General features: G+C 46.0%; 1 protein-coding gene across 1 annotated transcript in view; it reads right to left on the reverse strand.

Annotated features, from left to right (window-relative positions):
- The window catches only part of LOC115398262 (RTX-III toxin determinant A from serotype 8-like), a 60736-nt gene extending 41734 nt beyond the window's left edge, over positions 1-19002 (reverse strand). The window contains exons 1-2 of the mRNA XM_030104944.1: positions 18999-19002; positions 2696-3360 (exon numbers count right to left, since the gene is read on the reverse strand). Coding sequence (XP_029960804.1) covers positions 2696-3259 — 564 coding nt within the window. The 5' untranslated portion in view covers positions 3260-3360; positions 18999-19002. The remainder of the gene's footprint in view (positions 1-2695; positions 3361-18998) is intronic.
- Positions 19003-19960: the final 958 nt, after the last annotated feature.

A 19960-nucleotide genomic window follows, 5' to 3' on the forward strand; every position in this document is an offset into this window, starting at 1 on the left:
TGTTCATTGTTTTATTGTGTCTGTTTTGTAGTTCTCCGGGTGGTCTGTGGTGCATCATGGTACTAGCTTTTACTAGTTATTACAGTGCATCAATAAAGATACCATCTGCAGTTGGCCCCTCCAGGTCCTGGGCCCTCGGCCCTTCCTGCTCCTGCTCCACCTCTGCATGGTTCTGTTTTCCTCTCCTTCAGCCTGGATATTCTCTTCCTCTGGTTTCCTCGCTTTAGCAGGGCAGCTGCACACTAAGTGACGTTCGTCCTCAGAACCAAAACACTTCATGACACCTGAGGAAGGAAACCCAGTGTCGTAAAAACCCTCAATATTAACCTTCAGCACAATGTTCAGCTTCTCATTCCCATCTCTCAGTATCATGTACACTTGTCTCCTGAAAGACACCACATGCTAAAGTTTGGGGGGTTTACAGCCTGAGGAGATCGTCTTCATGACGGACACAGTCTGACCAAACTGGGGCAGCTCCTTCAGCAGAGCCTCATTGTTGATAAACGGTGGTACGTTGGAAACTATCAACTTCTGAGCAGGATTAAGTGAGGGGAAAACCCGGACATGAGTACAATGAATTGAGCCACATTTACCTGCAGTGTGAATCCAGCCTCAGAGATTGAACTATATAAAGAGCTGTCCATGTTGCTGAACTATCGACTTCATTAAGTTATTAGGAGCATTGTGTCAAAAGACAGACATGTATAACACACACTTGTATTGGCAAGTATCAACTTCATACAGTGATGAGGAGCATTGTGTGAAACACACACTCTCAGATTTGACATAGAGCTGTCCATGGTGCTGAAAAATGAACTTCATACAGTGACAAAGTACTTCCTGTGAAACACCAATCACACACACACAGCTGGAGATTAAACACAGAGCTGTCCGTAGTGCTGAAGTATCAACTTCATGCAGTTCTTACATTATGTGAAACACACACACACACACACACACACACACACACACACACGGTCTCGTATTTCTATCCTCGTGGGGGCCGTCCATTGACTCCCATTCATGTCTAGCCCCTAACCCTGACCCTTACCCTAACCCTAACCCACACCACAACAAAGCCTGACCCTAAAGAAATGTTTTTGCACTTTTACTTTTTTCTGTAACAACAACATGGTCAAGAAAACACTGTTTCTCCTACTTAGGACCGGAAAAAGGTCCCCACAAGGCACGTCGTTCCACGTTTTGCTATCCTTGTGGGGACATTTGGCCCCAACAAGGATAGAAATACGAGAACACACACACACACACACACACACACACACACACACACACACACACACACACACACACACACACACACACACACAGATTAAACAGAAGTCCATTGTGCTGCAGTATCAACTTTATACAGTTCCTCTATACCTTGTCTGAAGCGTCCACACATGCTCAGAGATTTAAAGGCATATTCGAGGATTCTCCGCCGATTTCGTACAACATGGCCGATTTGCCATTTTTGGAGCACACACTCACACACTCACACACTCACTCAGGGTTACTCCCTCACTCAGTCACTCCCTCATCTACTGACAGAGTTCATCACTGCAGAAAATTGGCATCAATTTATCAACAAAAACATCAGACGTGAACGTCCGCTTGACAACGATTGCTCTGAGCAGAAGGATTTATCTGAACTCAAAAGTAAATTTAAACAGTGACTCATCAGCAAACCACCGAGAAATTATCTTGAGAAAGTGTATTTCACTGCATATCAACACTGAACATCTTTTTTTTTTTTTCATATTTTCTGATCCACATTCAGGTGAGCTGCAACTTCAGAGGCTTGGATGCAGTTTTTATACTTTGTGTCTCAAAACAGAATCTTTGTAAAGTGACGTCAATTTATTGTCACAAATGCGAATCTTTTTTGCATCCATGCTTTTCAGCACATTCACAATGTTGAGAACAGAATCTGGTCTGAAATGTGACCGGGGAGCAGACAGAATTGAACCTATGAGGCATTATTCTACTGTTCTCCTTCTCCAGACAGAATCATTAATAAGACAAATTTAGACACTTGTTTATGTCTCACTGAAATTGTCCTCTTTATTTCAAGAATATAAGAATTTCCACAACACATGGAAGCTATTTATCAATGACAATATTGATATGTTGATTTTGCTATGATTGAAAATGTGCTGACATGCATAAACATGGCGGGATGAAGACGAGCAACATTCAGAGGAAAAGACTGGAAAACAGTGGAAGCACACATGGAGATCATGACCTTCACTGGATTGACCATTCTTGTAGGAAGTGAAGAGCTGGGATGGACCAACCCACACAATACATTTTGACACTTTTTTTGTTTCTTGTGATAAAATTTTACTTTGTGACAAATGGCAATGTTAACAAATGAAATTACGAACTGATATAAAATATTACAAATCACCATCTGAAACCAATATTAAAGAAATTTCTGGTTTATTTCAAAACTGCATTGATTCTAATTGGGGTGACTTTTGACCCCACTCATGGAAGAGTGCAGGCATTGCTGGGTCATGCATCCAAGTGGTAAGACTTTTGAAAAAGGAAAAGCACTGAAAAGATGACCTCTGAAGATCTTCTCCTTCAGGACGTGACTCCTCGTCAGAGCTGTCTTTGAGCTCCGGTCAGAGAGGCTAAGGTCATTACAGACTTCTGTCCTGAACAAACACAGCTGCAGTAGAGTGTTCACCGACGCCTCCACTCCTCTGAACACCACCACCAAATGACCACATTCATGATGGTCGCTGCTCCAGCCTTTCACAGTAACTCTGGCTCTTTGGTTCGGTCCGGAGAAGTCCAGGAGGACTCCGTCCGGCAGGAGTCGGCAGTCAAACATGAGTTCTGAGTGTGAGCTCAGGTACAGGATATCCACAGCGCCGTCTTTAGCACAGTTGTCAATCGTGACTGAAGCGTCTTTGAAAGCCAGCATGTAAACGTCGTTTCCGTCGCCTCCAGCCAGGTAGTCTTCCCCAGTGGACACCAACACGTCGTTTCCGTCGGAGCCTTTCAGAAGGGAACTTTCGTAACCGGACACCAGAAGGTCGGAGTAGATGGTGCCGATGACGGTCTCCACGTCCTTCAACACGTCGCCCTCGGCGTCGGCGTGGCGGCCCTGTCCGGTCAGCAGGTTGACGTAAACCCCTTCCCTCTTCTGATGGTCACCGTGGTACACCACCGTGTCTCTGCCAGGACCTCCGTCCATCACATCCGCCCCTGCTCCAGGAATGAAGACATCCCAGCCAGAGTTGCCCATCAGTGTGTCGTCTCCATCGCCTCCATAAAGGGTGTCGTCCCCCAGCCCGCCAATCAACAAGTCACTTCCTCGTCCCCCGATCAGAGAGTCGTCTCCTTCCCCTCCATCCAGTGTATCATCCTGCCATCCACCAATCAGAGCGTTGTCCTGACGGTTCCCGACTATCAGGTTGGACTGGGAAGGACAGCCGTGCACGGTGTGGACCTTGGACAGGTTTCTCTGAGAGCCGAGGTCCAAGTGGCAGTCCACCTGAGACTGTTTCAGGGTGACTTTGAAGGCTTCTGTCTCAAAGAGAGGAAGTGTGGCGTTGAGTGCTTTGAGTTTGAAATGCACCCCGTCAGAGCTCTGGAACTGCAGGTGCTGGTGTTTGGAGTTCCTGTGAAAGTTGAGCAGACTGAAAGTTAAGGTTTCTTCTTTTGCTACGATTGCTACATTCAGATCCTGATCCGTTGAGTCCAACAGGACTTGTCCACCATCAAGGTAATCCATGTCCACCAGCACAGTGTCAATACTTTCATCTTGAGCAAAGTTATCGATCATGATGTCCTTTCCATACCCATGTTTGATGATGTAAGTGTCTTTTCCTTCCCCCCCACACATGAGTGCTCCCCCTGTGTACGGATCCAGCACATTCTCCTTGGTGTTTCCCACCATGATGTCAAAACCTGAGGAGCCGTACATTTCTCGGACTGACTGCACCTCCTCCATCCTCATCACTTTGCCAGCTTTGCCACAGAGCATTTTGTCCTGTGAGTGAGAGCTTCTGTATCTGTAGCAGGGGGGACGAGTGTGGGGTGATGGAAGTGTCTCGGGTTGCTGGTTTCTGTAATCAACGGTTGAAGGTAACAGTAACTTCTCTCCACGGCTGCTCATGTCGGTCTTCAGTCCAGCTGTGACGCCGTCGCTGGTTTTGATCTGCAGGTGCTGATGATTCTTTGAAACAAACCAGTTTAGCAAAGTAACAGCTTTTGAGCCTCTTACCTCTAAGACGATGCTCCGTCCCTGACAGCGACATCTGATATTCTTGTATTCCTCCTTCAAGAAGAGAACGTCCACGTCCAGATCTGGTGACAGGTTGTTGATGGTTTTTCTTCCTGAACCTGGACTTGGTGTGACGATGTACCAGTCCTCTCCTCCTCGACCCTCCATGAAATCGTTTCCACTTCCTGGGTAGATGACGTTGTGTTCCTTGTTTCCTTTGATGATGTCGTCTAAGTTTGACCCGCGGACCTCCGTCACGCTGTTTAAAGCCTCGTCCTCCTGAAGGTCCACCTTCAGAGCGGAGGTGGAGCGGCTGTAGTCCATGCTGTGACTCTTCAGGCATCTGCTGAAGACGTCCCTCTGCTGGCAGTCGGCCTTGTTTTCTGAGATTGAGGAAGTGATCAGATCCTTGGTGACGATGAGCAAGTGTCTGTCTGCTGAAGACCTGAACCAGTTCTTGATGGTCACGCTGAAGACCACGTTGTCATGGACAGCTGACAGAACAGCATTGGCCCCTCGTACAGTCACTGTGACAGCATGAAGAGCAGCTTCTATTATCAGCAGGTCTGTTTTATTGTCTGTGGAGTAATTTTCAACAACCACTGTGGACTGCTGTCGGCCCGTCACCATGTATATGTCTTCTCCTTCGCCGCCAATCAACAGGTCTCTCCCTCCTCCTCCATCTATCAGGTTGTTCTCTTTATTTCCAATGAGTACGTCATCAAACGGAGATCCCAGGATGTTTGTGACTGTTTGTAAAAGAGGCTGTGAAGCTTTGACGGTCTGACCGCTTTTGGAGAACATCTTGTTGATTCCTCTGGCCACCAGCCGGACTCTGGAAACGACGGCGGAGGAGACCTCAAACAAGACTCCGTCTCCTGACAGCATGGTCATGTGACGATACAGCTCCCCTGAAAACCAGTTCTGGATCATCACTGTGTGGCTGCCCTCATATGTCAGCACTACATGGTTTCCAGATTTGGACACAGAGATATGGCTGTAGTCCACACTGAAATGAAGCGTGTCTGGTTCTTTGGCGGGGTCGTAGTTGTTAATGACGGTTTTTCCTCCATTTGCAGGAATAATATACGTGTCTTTCCCAGCAGAACCTTCAACATAACTTTTCTGTGGACCAAGGAAGAAAATGTCATCACCTGGTTCTCCATAAAGATTGTAGTAGTAACTCAGCAAGACTTCCATGGTTTGTTGGTCTGATGATTTCTGAACTGCAAAGAAATGATTTGAATCCCTGTTTCCCCTGTAGGTCCCATACCTTGTATTAGATAAAGTTTCATAACCTGAAACCACTCTCACAGAGCCCACTGGTATGAACATGAGTACTTTTTTTGTTACAGTTTTGTACTCTAAGCTGTGTGATTGTCCCAGACCAAGAACAATGTCTTTACTTCCACTGGTATAGATGTCCCAGCAGTTCTTCCCAAAACTGTTTTCACTGGAAACAAAATAGTCCATGCAGAGTTTGGATGGATCCTGGTCAGCAAGGCAGAAGTCAATACCTCCTCCATTCCAGGAGGCAGAACCACTGGTGAAGTCAATGGCAGTCCTTCCATCCTGCGTTGTGATTTGGTAATAGTCGTGATGATCTGAAATCTGTGCTACAAGTCTTCGTCCATTCTCAATTTCTTCATAACCCCAATCATAAAACAGACTTGCCACACGAATTGCAAAATGCAACAAACCTTTTCCCAAACCAACTAATGCGGCACCAATTCTTTGCAGGATTCCGGCGTTAGCCGGGAGTCTGTCCAGTTCGCTCTTGATGGCCACATAAACATCGTCAATGGCGATCCGGACAACGGACAGAGCCAGATTGATCGGGATTAAAATAGGTGCGAGCTCAGGCTGGACAAGGGTTACGATATCTAAAGCAATCATGGTAGCATCTAATGCAGCATCAATGTATCCCAGAGTGTCACCTCTCCTAAAGTCTTCGACTAGACTGTAAACCCCAAATCCAATGCCCACGATGGGTACAGCTATCATTGCTCTCCTCATCGCAGGGCTCTTCATGATGGCGGCTGCAGCTTTGCCGATTCTCGTCTCTGTGGACAAAGCTTGTTTTGCAACAACAGCCGTGGTCATGGCCGCTACTCCATGTGCTGTTTGTAAAGTTCCCACCACGCCGGCTTGGATGTCTCCATGTTCAAAGGCAGTGACGGCTCCCTTCATCCCCAGCATGAGACCCAGAACTCCAACAGCGTCTCCAATGTGCTCCACCTTCTTGTTGACTTGGTGGGAAGGTTTGGAGCTGTGAGTCTCCATGTCTCCAACTGCTGTGTTGATGCTCTTCAGCATCTTCTCATTGTACTGTCTGCTCTCTGCAGATAACTCCGTCCTGAATTCTATTGGCTGAGCATCAGCTCCTTCAGGCACCAGCTGACACACAAACTCTCCGTTTTCCATTTTGGCTGTTCCTTCTTTCACACGCCACTTGGCCAGATTTTCACCATATTTTTCTGTCAGCTTAATGCGAATCTCCTCGGTTATCGACGCAGAGGCTCTGGAGAAATAGGACTCGTGTTTGAAGGAACTCTCTAATTCTGAAGCGGAGTTTAAATCTCGTAGTGTCACATAGCCATCCCCATGACCGCCCAGTGATCCAGATGCTTTTGGCTGTTGTGCCTCAATCATTTCTCTGAATTTGTTATAATTCTCTGTGAAGGACTGAGCAGGAGCATCATCTGTGAAGACCTTGTATTTTTGTGCGAGTTCTCTCATTGAACCGAGGACTTCATTCTGATCAACAGTTTGCATCCACTTTGTGAAAAAGTCAATTTCCAGGTTTGCGACTTCTTTCAGGTTGTTCAGTTTACTTGAATCTCCAGGATCTGCTGCACCACTGAATCCTCGTTTGTCTTCATTAATCCAGCTTGATCCTCTTGCCATTGGATGGTCGTCAAAAAAGAAGCTCCTCCCTGTTTCATCAAAGTTTTCGGTCAATTCAAGAGCCATAAGAGTTAGAGGGAGTGTCCGGAAGTTTCTGGCAGATTCAGAAATGATGGATGCAGTGAAATATGTGGCGTACCAGGCCTCAGTGGCTGCTGGGAGGCCAAGTGGCTCTCCCTGAAAGATAGATCTTACAAATTCAGGGTACATAGCTTTCTGTTCAAGTTCACCTCTTATTTGGTCATAGCGTTCTCTGCCAACCTGGCTTTCTATATACCCTCTCACTTCGTTAATTCTGTTGTTGTTTCCCATTTGATTGTTGTCTAGTTTCTTTCCAACTGGAAATGCATAAAGACTGTTAGGATCAATCTTCAGGATCCAGTCATCGACCATCACGTAGGTGACTTCATCTCCTCTGTTCTTTGCGTAGTGACGAACAACATTTCGAACATCTTCTCCTGATCTGACCTCATAACATTCTTGAAGGACTCGTCTTATTTGTTCCTCGTTGTCCATCCATCTTATATTGTTCCCGTCTCTTTCTGCTATCGTGAATTGTTCTCTCAGTGGTTGGTTGTTGTTGAGTGTGATTTTCCTTGGAGGTGGTTGATCAGGATGAAAAAGAGCCCAGGTCAGTCCCTCCAGTTCTTCCATGTAATTCTTTCTTTGGTAGACTTCATGCTTGTTGCCACCCTCAAAAATGTCCGGGTTAACAAATCTTCTTGGTTCTTCTGGCCAGATGTTTGTGTCGACGTTGGCTTGGGCTCCTTGGTTTTTGTTTTGTCTGCCTTTCTTTGGGTCAACAAGAAAGTTCCGTTCGTTAGTGAAAACTGCTTCTCCTTTACTACCAGCCTCATTTCTGATGACGACCTCTCCATTCCGATCCAGAGTTGCGACCACTTTCTTGCTGTCATCTTTATGTTTCCACTGCACTCCATCTGGAGAGAGTTCTTGGGTGATTTTCTCTCCGGTGTGTCGGACTTGGAGCACAGCATTCCTTGCGTGCAGCTGGGTTTTGATGCCGACGGTCTGGAGCTCCTTCAGCAGAGTTTTGATAAAGTTTGGATCTGATCCGACCTCACATCCCACCACACTGGTAGTTTTGATGGTGTTGCTGACCCTGGAGGTCCTCTGAACGATTCTACTCACGTCTTCGGGTGTGAACCCCGCCAGTCTCATCTCTCCAGAGCCATCTCGGACCCCGTGGCCGACCAGCACCAGCCTGCTGTCCGCAGACAAAGGAGTGGATTCACCATGAATCAGTTTGAGTCTGTGGTTCTGATCCAGCAGGTAGACTGAGCTGACTGATGGATGCTTCTCATATAGAGAAGTTGCAGCTTCTTGAACCACAGGGTGATATTCCAGTATGATGATCTGCTGGTGGTCGTACAGTGTGCTGTGATCAACTGCTCTTTGTGGAATCTGGTAGGAGGAGACTGAGTTGGGCTGATCCATCACCTGGTAAATGTGATGATTGCCATGGTTTATTTCCAGGACTGCTTGGAGGGCCCGGGCCATGGAAACACGAATGAAGCTGTGTTGGAAGTCCGTGGTGGTGTTTCCATCCAGAGAGAAAACTGGAGCTGCTCTCAGTGGTGTTGTCAAGAGCAGATCGGCAAGAGCTGAGCCAGAAAGGTCCGACACAGTGAGTCCATCTTCTGAAACACGTCCAAATACCTTGACCACAGTGGAGCTGTCCACCTCTGGTAGGCAGGAGTCATTGAGCAGGCACCCTTTGCTGATGATAGCTGAGTAATGAGGATCGGTGTAGTACTCCTGTTGGGCTCTGGCTTTGGTGGACTTCTCTTCATCAGTCAAGACCAGAAGCTTTTGGCTGTAGCTGTGTGAGATCTCTGAAGCACTGATCAGCCAGTCTTCAACCTTCTGCTCCTCAATCTTTGCCAGGAAGTTGTCCAAGTCCTAAAAAACACAACAAGATAACATTGAGAATACGTAAAAAATATCAACACATTGTAAAACTTCCTCATACAATTTGTTATGAAAGTCAATTTCAAGGTGGTCACACACTCTGATATTTACAGCTCCTCATTTCCTGTGAAGGAAGTCTGAGCACAGGCTTTCCACAGTCGCTTATGCTTGCTCATGTGGATCTGTTGGGTTTTCTCAGTAAAAGTGTCTAGAAACGACCATGTTGTAATTTGCACTTTATAAATAAAGCTGAATTGAATTGAATCGAGACTCCGCCGAGACCGGCAGTCTTCCTGTTTTTTTCCCAAAGTGGACACATGGTCCAACTAACGGAATAATCAACGCCTGAACCGTCCCGCTGGTGGGACGCGACGGAACCGACCCTTCCTCTTTCACTGGTGAGTCCTTCTCCTCATCAGCCGAGCAGAACGACAGAAGCTGCCCTAGAGCGGATCTAGACACCAGCAGGGCCGCACCGCCACCACAGTTCCACTCTCCCCCTGCAGCCAGAGCGTCTGGTCAGGACGGACTGGACCGCTTTCTTCACGTGAAAACCCCAAAAAGAGCCACTTAAGTCCAACTGGACGACCCAGTTGGGACGATGGTCCCAACTCAACCAGACACGGCTCATCAGCCAACAGGACACACACAGAGCAGCTCAGAGCTGCTCGTTAAGTCACTCATCATTGTGACAATGTTGATGGTTGTGACAGTCTATGCTCGATCTCACGCTTCTCTGATGATTTAACAGTTGTTTATCCGAAGATTAACAACCAGCTTAAATTAACTTTCCATCTTTGAGACTGAAAATTGGTAATTGATTTCCTCTAATTGAGGTGATGCCCTGGAATTATTAATTAAACCACCGGTTAATTCAATGCATAATTCACAACTTCTCTCAGCTCATTTGCTGTAATTTATCCATTTCCAATTTGGTTCCAGCAGCTGGAGCAGCCGGAACTGGTTTACAAAACTCACCGGACGCACTCTGACGTCACTCCGGTGAGTGTTTTCCGTGTTGGTGAAGCTTGCTGAAGCCTGTGAGCGACTGAAGTGCTTTCTGTCTCTCTCTTGCTATTACTGTTAATTCACGAAGCAATCAAAAATCGGGGTTATTTACGCCCCCGGGGTTACTTTCGCCCCCGATTGACCAAGCGATCTCTCGTGAATTACATTTCTTCTCCGCCGTTAGCGCCACCGGCGTGCTAACTAGCTTAGCGTGCTAAGTAGCTTGGTCCGCCGGGACCGCTATGGCGTCCTCCCCTCTGTCTTCTTTTCTTTCCTGCTCAGTGTGCCGTATGTTGAGTCAGAACCCTGCCTCCCTTGACGATAGGGGTATTTGCGTAAAGTGCAGTGTATTGACAGCGCTGGAGGCCAGGGTAACCGAGTTAGAGGAGCGGCTGCGCAGATGTGAGGGGCAGGGCAGCGCTAGCTACAGCCAGGTAGCGGCAGGGCTCGCAGCCCGTTCCCGCAGTGAGAGGAGTGTTAGCAAGCCTAGCCCCGCAGCGTATCCCGAGCAGCCGGGACAAGACCAGGACCGGTTGGTGACAGTCCGGAGGAAGGCTAGTGCTAAGCACCGCCACGTAGCACTCCAAGAATGGCTTCACGTCTGCAATAGGTTCTCTCCCCTCAGCGACGACACGCCGGCTGAACTGGACACGCTGGTGATTGGCAGCTCTATAGTTAGAGACGTGAAGCTGCCAGCGGTGAAGGTTAGGTGTTACCCGGGGGCCAGAGTGGGGGACATCGAGGGGAACCTTAGGCTTTTAAAACAGGAAGGTAGGAGATTCCGTCGAGTCATGATTCACGCAGGCGGTAATGATGCCCGGCGGAGACAATCAGAGGTGCTCAAATTACAAGTAGCCTCGGTGTGTGAATTGGCTAAGTCGATGTCTGATGCTGTAATATTCTCTGGTCCCCTGCCCAATTTGGTCAATGATGAAATGTATAGCCGACTTTCATCATTCAATCGCTGGTTGTCCAGATGGAGTGAGGAAAACAGAGTTATTTTTCTAAACAACTGGTGCACCTTCTGGGGAAAGCCTGGGCTCATCCGCAGGGACGGCATCCACCCAACTTTGGATGGTGCAGCCCTTTTAGCTCACAATATGGCTGATCGGCTCAGTACGCTAAATTGACAAACCAGCTATGAGCCCCGGGCGCAGAGCAGTCGTGTAGAACGCTCCTGTGTTGATCTTGTTGATCCCGTCACTAATCCTGCTCCCAGATTCTTACAAGTCCAGCATGGAGGTTTACCTAGGCTAACAGAGACTGAGTCTGTCCAAAGTGCTCAAAGCATTAAAAAAAAGTCAATGGGTAAAAAGCTTAACACCTGTACAAGACAGAATAACTTTTCCAGTAGGAAATACATAAAATGTGGTCTACTAAACATGAGAGCAATCTCCACTAAATCTCTGTTAGTTAATGACCTTATCGGTGACAATAACATTGATCTCCTTGCTCTAACAGAAACTTGGCTCCAGCAAGATGACTATGTGAGGCTCAATGAATGTACCCCTCCAACCTATGTTAATTTCCAAACAGCTAGATCAACAGGTCGAGGTGGAGGTGTGGCAGTGATTTCCCACTCTAGTCTTCTTCTTAAACCCAAAACTAATGTTAAATTCAACTCTTTTGAAAGCTTAATACTAACGCTTACTTGTCCAAATTGGAAGAATCAAAAAGCTGTGCTATTAATTATTGTGTATCGACCTCCTGGTCCTTACTCTGACTTTTTAACTGAGTTCTCAGAGTTTTTAAGCAATATAGTATTGACTCATAACAAGATCCTTATAATAGGTGACTTTAACATCCATGTGGATGATTCTGGTGACAGTTTGAGTAATGCGTTTATTGCAGTATTAGATAGTATCGGTTTCACTCAAAATGTTGATGAATCCACTCATAGTCACAAGCACACCCTGGATCTGGTCTTAACATATGGGATAGAGGTCAGGGACCTAAATGTTCTCCCTCAGAACCCCATACTCTCAGACCATTTTTTAATTACTTTTCAGGTTTTGATTGAAGACTACTGTGCTCAAAAAGATAAAATTCAGCTGATACGGACATTATCGTTGCTCCATGGTTTAATTCTGAAACCCGTGTTCTCAAACAAAAAACTCGGCAATTAGAAAGACTGTGGCGTAAATCTAAATCAGAACAATCTCTGAAGGCCTGGAAATGTAGCTTGCTAAGCTATAAACAAATTCTTTTTAAAGCCAAGACATTATATTACTCTCGTTTAATAGAAATAAACAAAAATAACCCTCGGTTTCTATTCAACACTGTAGCCAGACTGACAAACAGTCATACTGTAGTGGAACCAGTAATCCCAGAATCTTTAAACTGCCATGACTTTCTTAAATTCTTTAATGATAAAATCATAACCATTAGAGGTAAAATCAGTGAAGCGCTTTCCTCAGATCAAGCTCAGGGAATCCAGCCACTGCCTCCACCTGAAATACCTGAAATACTAGATAGTTTCTCATCAGTAGATGGGGCTGAGATTACTTCAATTGTAATGTCTTCTAAAACCTCGACCTGTCTCCTAGATCCAATTCCAACTAAGCTTTTCAAAGATATTCTTCCAGTTATCTTAAATATGATCATAACTATAATAAATACCTCTCTAGAAAATGGCTATGTGCCACAGTCATTTAAATTCACAGTAATCAAACCACTGCTGAAAAAACCTAATCTCGATCCTGATATTCTAGCCAACTGCAGACCGATATCAAATCTGCCTTTTATTTCAAAAGTCCTGGAAAAAGTTGTGGTTAAACAGCTTTACCGCCACCTACAGGACAATAGTTTATTTGAGAAATTTCAGTCAGGATATAGAGCTTATCACAGCACTGAGACTGCGTTAGTTAAAGTCACTAATGACTTGCTGTTGGCGGCTGACGCAGGTCTAGTCTCAGTCCTGGTTCTCCTAGACCTCAGTGCAGCTTTTGATACAATCGACCACAATATTCTCCTGCAGAGGTTAGAATGTGAGGTTGGCATCAGAGGAAAAGCCCTCTGCTGGTTCAAATCCTATTTATCTAATAGGTACCAATTTGTTCACGTTAACCAACAGTCCTCACCGTGCTCCCAGGTCAGTTATGGGGTTCCTCAAGGGTCCGTGCTCGGGCCAATTTTATTTCTGTTGTATATGCTTCCTTTAGGGAACATAATTAGAAGTCACGATATCAATTTTCATTGCTATGCAGATGACACACAACTGTATTTATCTATGAAACCTGATCAAACTAATCAAATAGACAGACTCAGTGACTGTATCAGAGAAATTAAATCCTGGATGACTACGAACTATCTCCGTCTGAATCCTGGCAAAACAGAGGTCATTATACTAGGCCCCCATAAACTGAGAGAGTGTCTATCTGAACAGATTATCACCTTAGATAACGTCAGTGTATCCTCCTCCTCTACTGTCAGGAACCTCGGGGTCTTATTTGATCAGGATATCTCATTTAAAGCACACATCAACCTGGCTTGTAAAACAGCATATTTCCACTTGCGCAACATAGCTAAAATAAGAAACATTCTACCTAGAAGCGATGCAGAAAAACTCATCCATGCGTTTGTTTCTACTAGATTAGACTACTGAAACTCCCTTCTCGCAGCCTGCCCAAAAAGTGTATTAAAAAACTTTCAGTTGGTTCAAAATGCGGCCGCCAGATTATTAACTGGAACTAGAAGACGTGAACACATTACTCCCGTTCTAAAATCCCTTCACTGGCTTCCTGTCGAGTTTAGAGTTAGATTTAAAATCCTTCTCCTCATTTACAAAATCCTAAATGGGATGGCTCCAACCTATCTCCAAGATGCTTTAACGCCTTATCAACCAATCAGAGCACTTCGCTCTCAAAATGCAGGGTTACTGGTGACTCCTAGAGTCTCTAAATGGACACTAGGTGGAAGAGCCTTTAGCTATCAGGCACCATTTTTATGGAACCAGCTTCCAAGTGGTGTCAAAGAGGCAGACACAGTCTCCACATTTAAGGTTAGGCTCAAGACGTTTCTCTTCGATGCAGCCTATGATCAGGTCAGCTAGGGATTCTAAACTAAACTAAAACAAACCAAACTAAAGTAAACCAAACCAAACTACAGTAAACCAAACTAAACTAAACTAAACTAAACCAAACCAAACCAAATTACACTAAACAAAATTAAACTAAACCAAACTGAATTAAACTAAACTAAACTATACTAACTAAATACTAGTTTAAACAGTTAAGTATCCACAAAGCTGCCCTAGGAGCTAGAATGCTGTGGGAAGTACGGTGCACTGAGCCCTGTCCTCTAATGTCTGAATGTTCTTCCCTTTAGTCCGTTCATTGCTTTTCACCTGTTGTCCCCCCCTTCTCCAGTTTCAGTTGCTGACTCCACTATTACGAGGGCCTACGAACAAGCTCTGGCCGGACCGGGAGGACACTCCTGTCGGTCCTGCCCGCGGACTGGCTTCAGTTCTACTGCTGGGATCCGTGGTTCTTGTGCTGGACCGTCCAACGGACTGTACTCAACATTGTCCTAGGCTTTACTTCTTATTGTCTCATGCTAGCTGTTGCCAAAGCTGTCCGTCCCTGGGAGAGGGATCCCTCCATACTGTGGTTCTCCCCAAGATTTCTTCTTTTCCCACTGGGTTTTTGGAGTTTTTTGTTGCCGGATGTGAGGGTCGAAGGCGGTGGTTGCTTCGTTCTGTCTCGTTACTGTAAATATTGACATATTACGCTTATTGATATATGCTTATTCACTGTTTTTACTTTACCGACCAATGTAACATCTTGAAGCCCTCTGAGGCAACTGTTGTTGTGATATTGGGCTATACAAAAATAAATTGATTGATTGGTTGATTTACTTTTATTTACCTCTGCTCCTTCCGGCTGCTACTGATGTGCGCCAGTATATCCTTCCGTGGAGCACTGCGCATGTGTATCAAAACGTTATTTTAAAGGGTTGAAAAGAAAACACGTGTTTTAAAATGTTTTATAACCATTTGGATTTACTTCACGTGCTAATACGCCATCCCCTGAACCACTGGAAGGAGCATTTTGTCCACTTTTGTCAGTCTGGCTCTGACTCCTATGACTTCCAGCAATTTAGCTAAGCTAAATGCGATGCTAACAGCTGGGAGCCAGCCACTGGATACAGAGACACAAAAAAGGTATTTATGAGCTTGTCTGACTTTGTAAATGATAGGGATAGGGCGTGGGTCAAAAATCTTCATAGTATTCCGTTAAACAGTTTGTTATTGGTGATTCACTGTTAAAGACCTGCAATTATTAATGGGTAAATAACAATTTACTCAATTTAATAAGTAACTAAATTACTTAAAGTAATCAATTACTCTCGGTAATCAATACTTTAGTAATTTCGGGGAGACTGGCAGAGCCTTCAACATCAGGACAAAAGAACATCGCACTGAATGCGAAAAAGAAACATCTAAAGCAGGGGTGGGGAACCCTGGTCCTGGAGGGCCACAAACCTGCATGTTTTCCATGTCTCCCTGCTTCAACACACCTGAATTGAATCAAGATTCATGGCCAAGTCCAGCAGAAAGCCAGATAACGAGCCTCATTGCAATCAGCTGTGTTGAAGCAGGGAGACATGGAAAACATGCAGGTTTGCGGCCCTCCAGGACCAGGGTTCCCCACCCCTGATCTAAAGCATGCACACGCTCCTCTAAATGACAGTCAGAGCAGGAACAGCTAAAGTCTGCCATTTCCGATCACTGCAAGAGGGAAAACCACCTCATGGACTGGTATCATGCCCAGATCATCGGCACGGAAAGCAACAAGTGCCACCGCTGGATCAGGGAGGCCATCGAGATCCGGAAAGGCGCCCCTCAGACTGTGAACTGGGCAGAGGGGGCGTATCAACTTTCCCATACCTGGGACACAGTACTGAAGAAGTCGGACTGCAGATGGCGCTGTCATCCTACTGCACCCAGTAGGAAGCTGGCGCCAAAACCTGTATAAATCAGCCGACCAGACAACATCACGTGACACTTCTGAGGAAGGCTGCAGCTTGGCAGCCGAAACATGTCAAGGTAGGCAAAATAACCTCTGGCCTGTGTATATGAATCCAAACCATGAATACAAAAAAAGGCCTAATGAACCTTATCGGACTACTTTAGTAATTTATTTCCAATTACCAATGGCAAACCCCAACAACCGTGTCTTCCTCCACACCAGGAGTGACGGAGGCCTCCTTAACCTGGCACGCCTCATAGCAAAGACATTCTCATCAGGGAGCTGCTCTTTGCTGATGATGCTGGTCTTGTTGGCCACACTGAGGAATTACTCCAGCGTCTCATCAGCTGCCTTGCTGGTGCCTGCTCTGAGTTTGGCCTCACCATCAGCCTTAAAAAGACCGAGGTCCTGGGCCAGGATGTCAGTACTGCTCCCAGTATTAACATCAGCGACCACACCCTTGAGGTGGTGGACAAGTCCACCTACCTCGGTTTGATCATTTCCTGCAATTTCTCCCTAGATGCCAAACTGAATGCCCGTATCGGCAAGGCGTCGACAGTGATGGCCCGTCTGGTGAAGTGTGTCTGGGACACCTCCATGCAGACCACCTACAGTAAGATAAGAGTCCACCAGGCCTGGTACTGAGCACTCTCCTATACGACAGTGGAACTTGGAACCTCTACTCCTGTCAGGAATGTCGGCTTAACGCTTTCCACCAACGCTGCCTTCGCAGACTACTGGGCATCACTTGGCAGGACCGTGTCTCCAACGTGGACGTCCTGCCAGAGCAGATGTGCCCAGTATGTTTTCCATCCTGACCCAGAGAGGCTCGTGACGGCTTGACCACGTCATCCAAATGGATGATGGCCGCATCCCAAAAGAATGACTGTCCGGGGAGCTGGCTACTGGAGACAGGTCAAAGTGACGTCCAGCTCTCAGGTCAAGGACGTCTGCAAGCGTGACCTCAAGGCTGAGGCTTCGACCCCTCGGACCTGGAGTCAGCCGCCTCCGACCGCTCTGATTGGTGGACCATCACCCAGAATGTCCTCAGAACAGCAGAGGAGAGAATAGACACCCGCTGAGGGAAGAGACTCCGCAGACAGCGGAGACCGTTGACGTCCCCCCTGCAGCAGGATCTGCGGATGCTGTATCGGCCTCTACAGCCATGCCCGGCACTGCAGCTCCCTGACCAAAGACCCACGGTTCAAACCCGCCCATGATTTTTCAAGCTCGATGGAGCCAACAACAATTCCACTGACCATGATTTGCCGACACCATCGTCCTCTGATAGTATTTATACAGTCCAAATTTCCACCTCAATAATTGGGGATATTTAGGATTTTTATTTTCTTAAATAGGATTTTTTTCCCTTAAATTTCAGATATCTTTCTCTCTTCTTTGTGGCCGAGCAGGAGACAAGAAACAGGCCACGTCCTCTTTGCAGCAGGACATGCCTACAACCCCTGACCAGGGAGGCGTCCACTCGGCAACCGAAATAGATGCCCAAGTCTCCTCAGCTGCTCCTCTGGATGTGGAGGAGTAGCAGCTCTTCTCCGACCTCCCCCCTGGTGATGTGGCTCCTCCCACTGTCTCTAAGGGAGCGCCCAGCCACCCCATGGAGGAAGCTCATTTTGGCCACTTGTATCCAAGACCTTGTCCTTTTGATCATGACGCGGAGCTCACAACCATAGGGGTGGGTAGAAACACACTCAGAAAATTCGATTCATCCCTGAGGGGCAATTCAGTGGGCAAGAGTGGCACATTCCAGTGTTGGGGACGCATTGATGGAAATATTCCTCAGAGAACTAGGCCACAGGCCTCCAGCCCTCAGCACACGGCAGGCCTGATCTTCACACATAGAACAAAGGAGGCGCTCTTCCCCCACCATGAGGCCAGCGCCATTTTGTCGTCCTCAGACAGACAATGGCGTCACATCTCAAGCCCCCACGGTGGGGCGAAACCAGACACGGGGGTGTCCCTCCGAATGAGGGGGCTCATGGGACACGCTCCCCAAAATGGAAGTGGCCTGCCAAGTCCCGCCCATCATTTAATGCTGATATCCCGCCCGGATCATCAGTTCCGCGTCTTCTCATGGATTAACACAGGCCTCATGTACTCATGTACTCTTGCCCAAATAGCTGATTACTTGACATTATTAATGAACAGTTTATTCGTGTTAATAACTGAATTTGAGATAAATTCACCTTCACCTTAAACGGTTTATTACACTGTAATTATTAGTGATTCACTGTTAATGACTGTGCTGGGACAACAGGAGGAACACCCTATCCACATCAGTGCGAGAGAAGCAGAGGCCCAACCAGCCCAAACCAGCTCCAGGGATGTGTGACCCCGAAGAATGAAGATATCACCCCGCCTGTGAGCGGAAGACTTCATAAATACACACACATTAGATTAGACATGGCCTTTTGCTCTGACTCTGTCAGTGAGGGCTGTAATTATTAATTGGCAAATGACAATTTACTCAATAAGCTAATAAATTACTCAAAGTAATCAATTACTCCCGGTAATCGATACTTCGGTAATTTAATACGAATTACCCAAAGTAAACCCCGACACCAGGAAGCACAAGAAAATAAGATACAAGTAAAATAACTGAATAATATATTTATGTATGTTATTGTAAATTGCAACAAGTCCTCCAACTCAAATGACCACAGTGGTCTTTAATTCATGCCTCAAATTACAAGACCACGGGGTACTTTTAAAATCACGCGCCCCCTAGTGGCCATGCAAATGATGTCACTGATATCACGGACTGAGGGAGGGTTTTTTTTTTTTTTTGTTTTTTTTGAGCGGAACACAGCTGAGCGGAGTGAGTTGTACTTAATAATTGCATTGGACTGCAAATACAATTCTCTGCATTGAATGACTAAAGTTTTATTTTCAAAAGAGAACAAAATCTTTGAAATAGTTTCTGAAACAGATCAGAAGCCACAATATGAACCACAATAAAAACAAAAAACAAATCTATAGAATGGAGAAATGTCTGTATTGTAATTTACACAATGCTTCTCTTGAGTCCAATATACTCTTTATCTTCAAGGTCTTCACTCCATTTATGGATGTGATCTGCAGTTTTTTCGTTCCTACGTGCCTCCTGACAGCGTTCTCTGCAGAGCTATCGCTCCGCTGCGTCCTTGACAACCAGTCGCGGACTGTGACCTCCGACCCGGAGGGAAGTTGATGTGCGTCACAGACTGCAGTTTTTTTTTCTTAAAGAACGAAGTTTTGCCTTTTAACTAATAATGATTGCCCACAACTATTCCTCGTTGCATTAAATAACAGACTGTGTGATCATGGTGACTGACAGGTTAGAGGTGTAGAATGTGCCTGAAGCTCCATGTGTGTTGTTCTGTTTGAACTGATTAGCTTAGCTACAAGCAATTGGAGGTGTGGTCATGTGACCAGGCAGCAAAGAATCATGGGAATCGTAGTGCAAAGGACACGGGTGGTCTCATATGCACAATAACCCGTCGCGTCCGTCTCATATGCACATCCGTTCGGCGGGAGTATGCACCAGATCAAACAGGCTTCCATCATCTTATAGACACATTTTTAATTTTCCCTCTTTTGGAACCAGCCTTGTTTGACATGTACGTTTCAGAGAGAAATGTGAGACTCAACTGTGTAGATTTTAAGAAGAGACCCAAAATGACAACAAAGGGTTCCAGTAAGGTCAAACAAACTTCTCAATGAAGAATTTGGCCACTATATTTGAGATAAATTCAGTTCAATCACATTTGAGCCTCACATTTCTCCCTGAAACATGCATGTCAAACAGGCCTGATTCCAGAGGAGGAGCAATTAAAAATGTGTCACAGGACTTAACATGATACATCACTGTGAAGGACTTGATCAGGGGAGTAAGACGATGCCAGGCTGG

The sequence above is a fragment of the Salarias fasciatus genome, chromosome 12 (assembly GCF_902148845.1).
Source record: "Salarias fasciatus chromosome 12, fSalaFa1.1, whole genome shotgun sequence".
In the NCBI taxonomy this organism is placed as follows: domain Eukaryota; kingdom Metazoa; phylum Chordata; class Actinopteri; order Blenniiformes; family Blenniidae; genus Salarias; species Salarias fasciatus.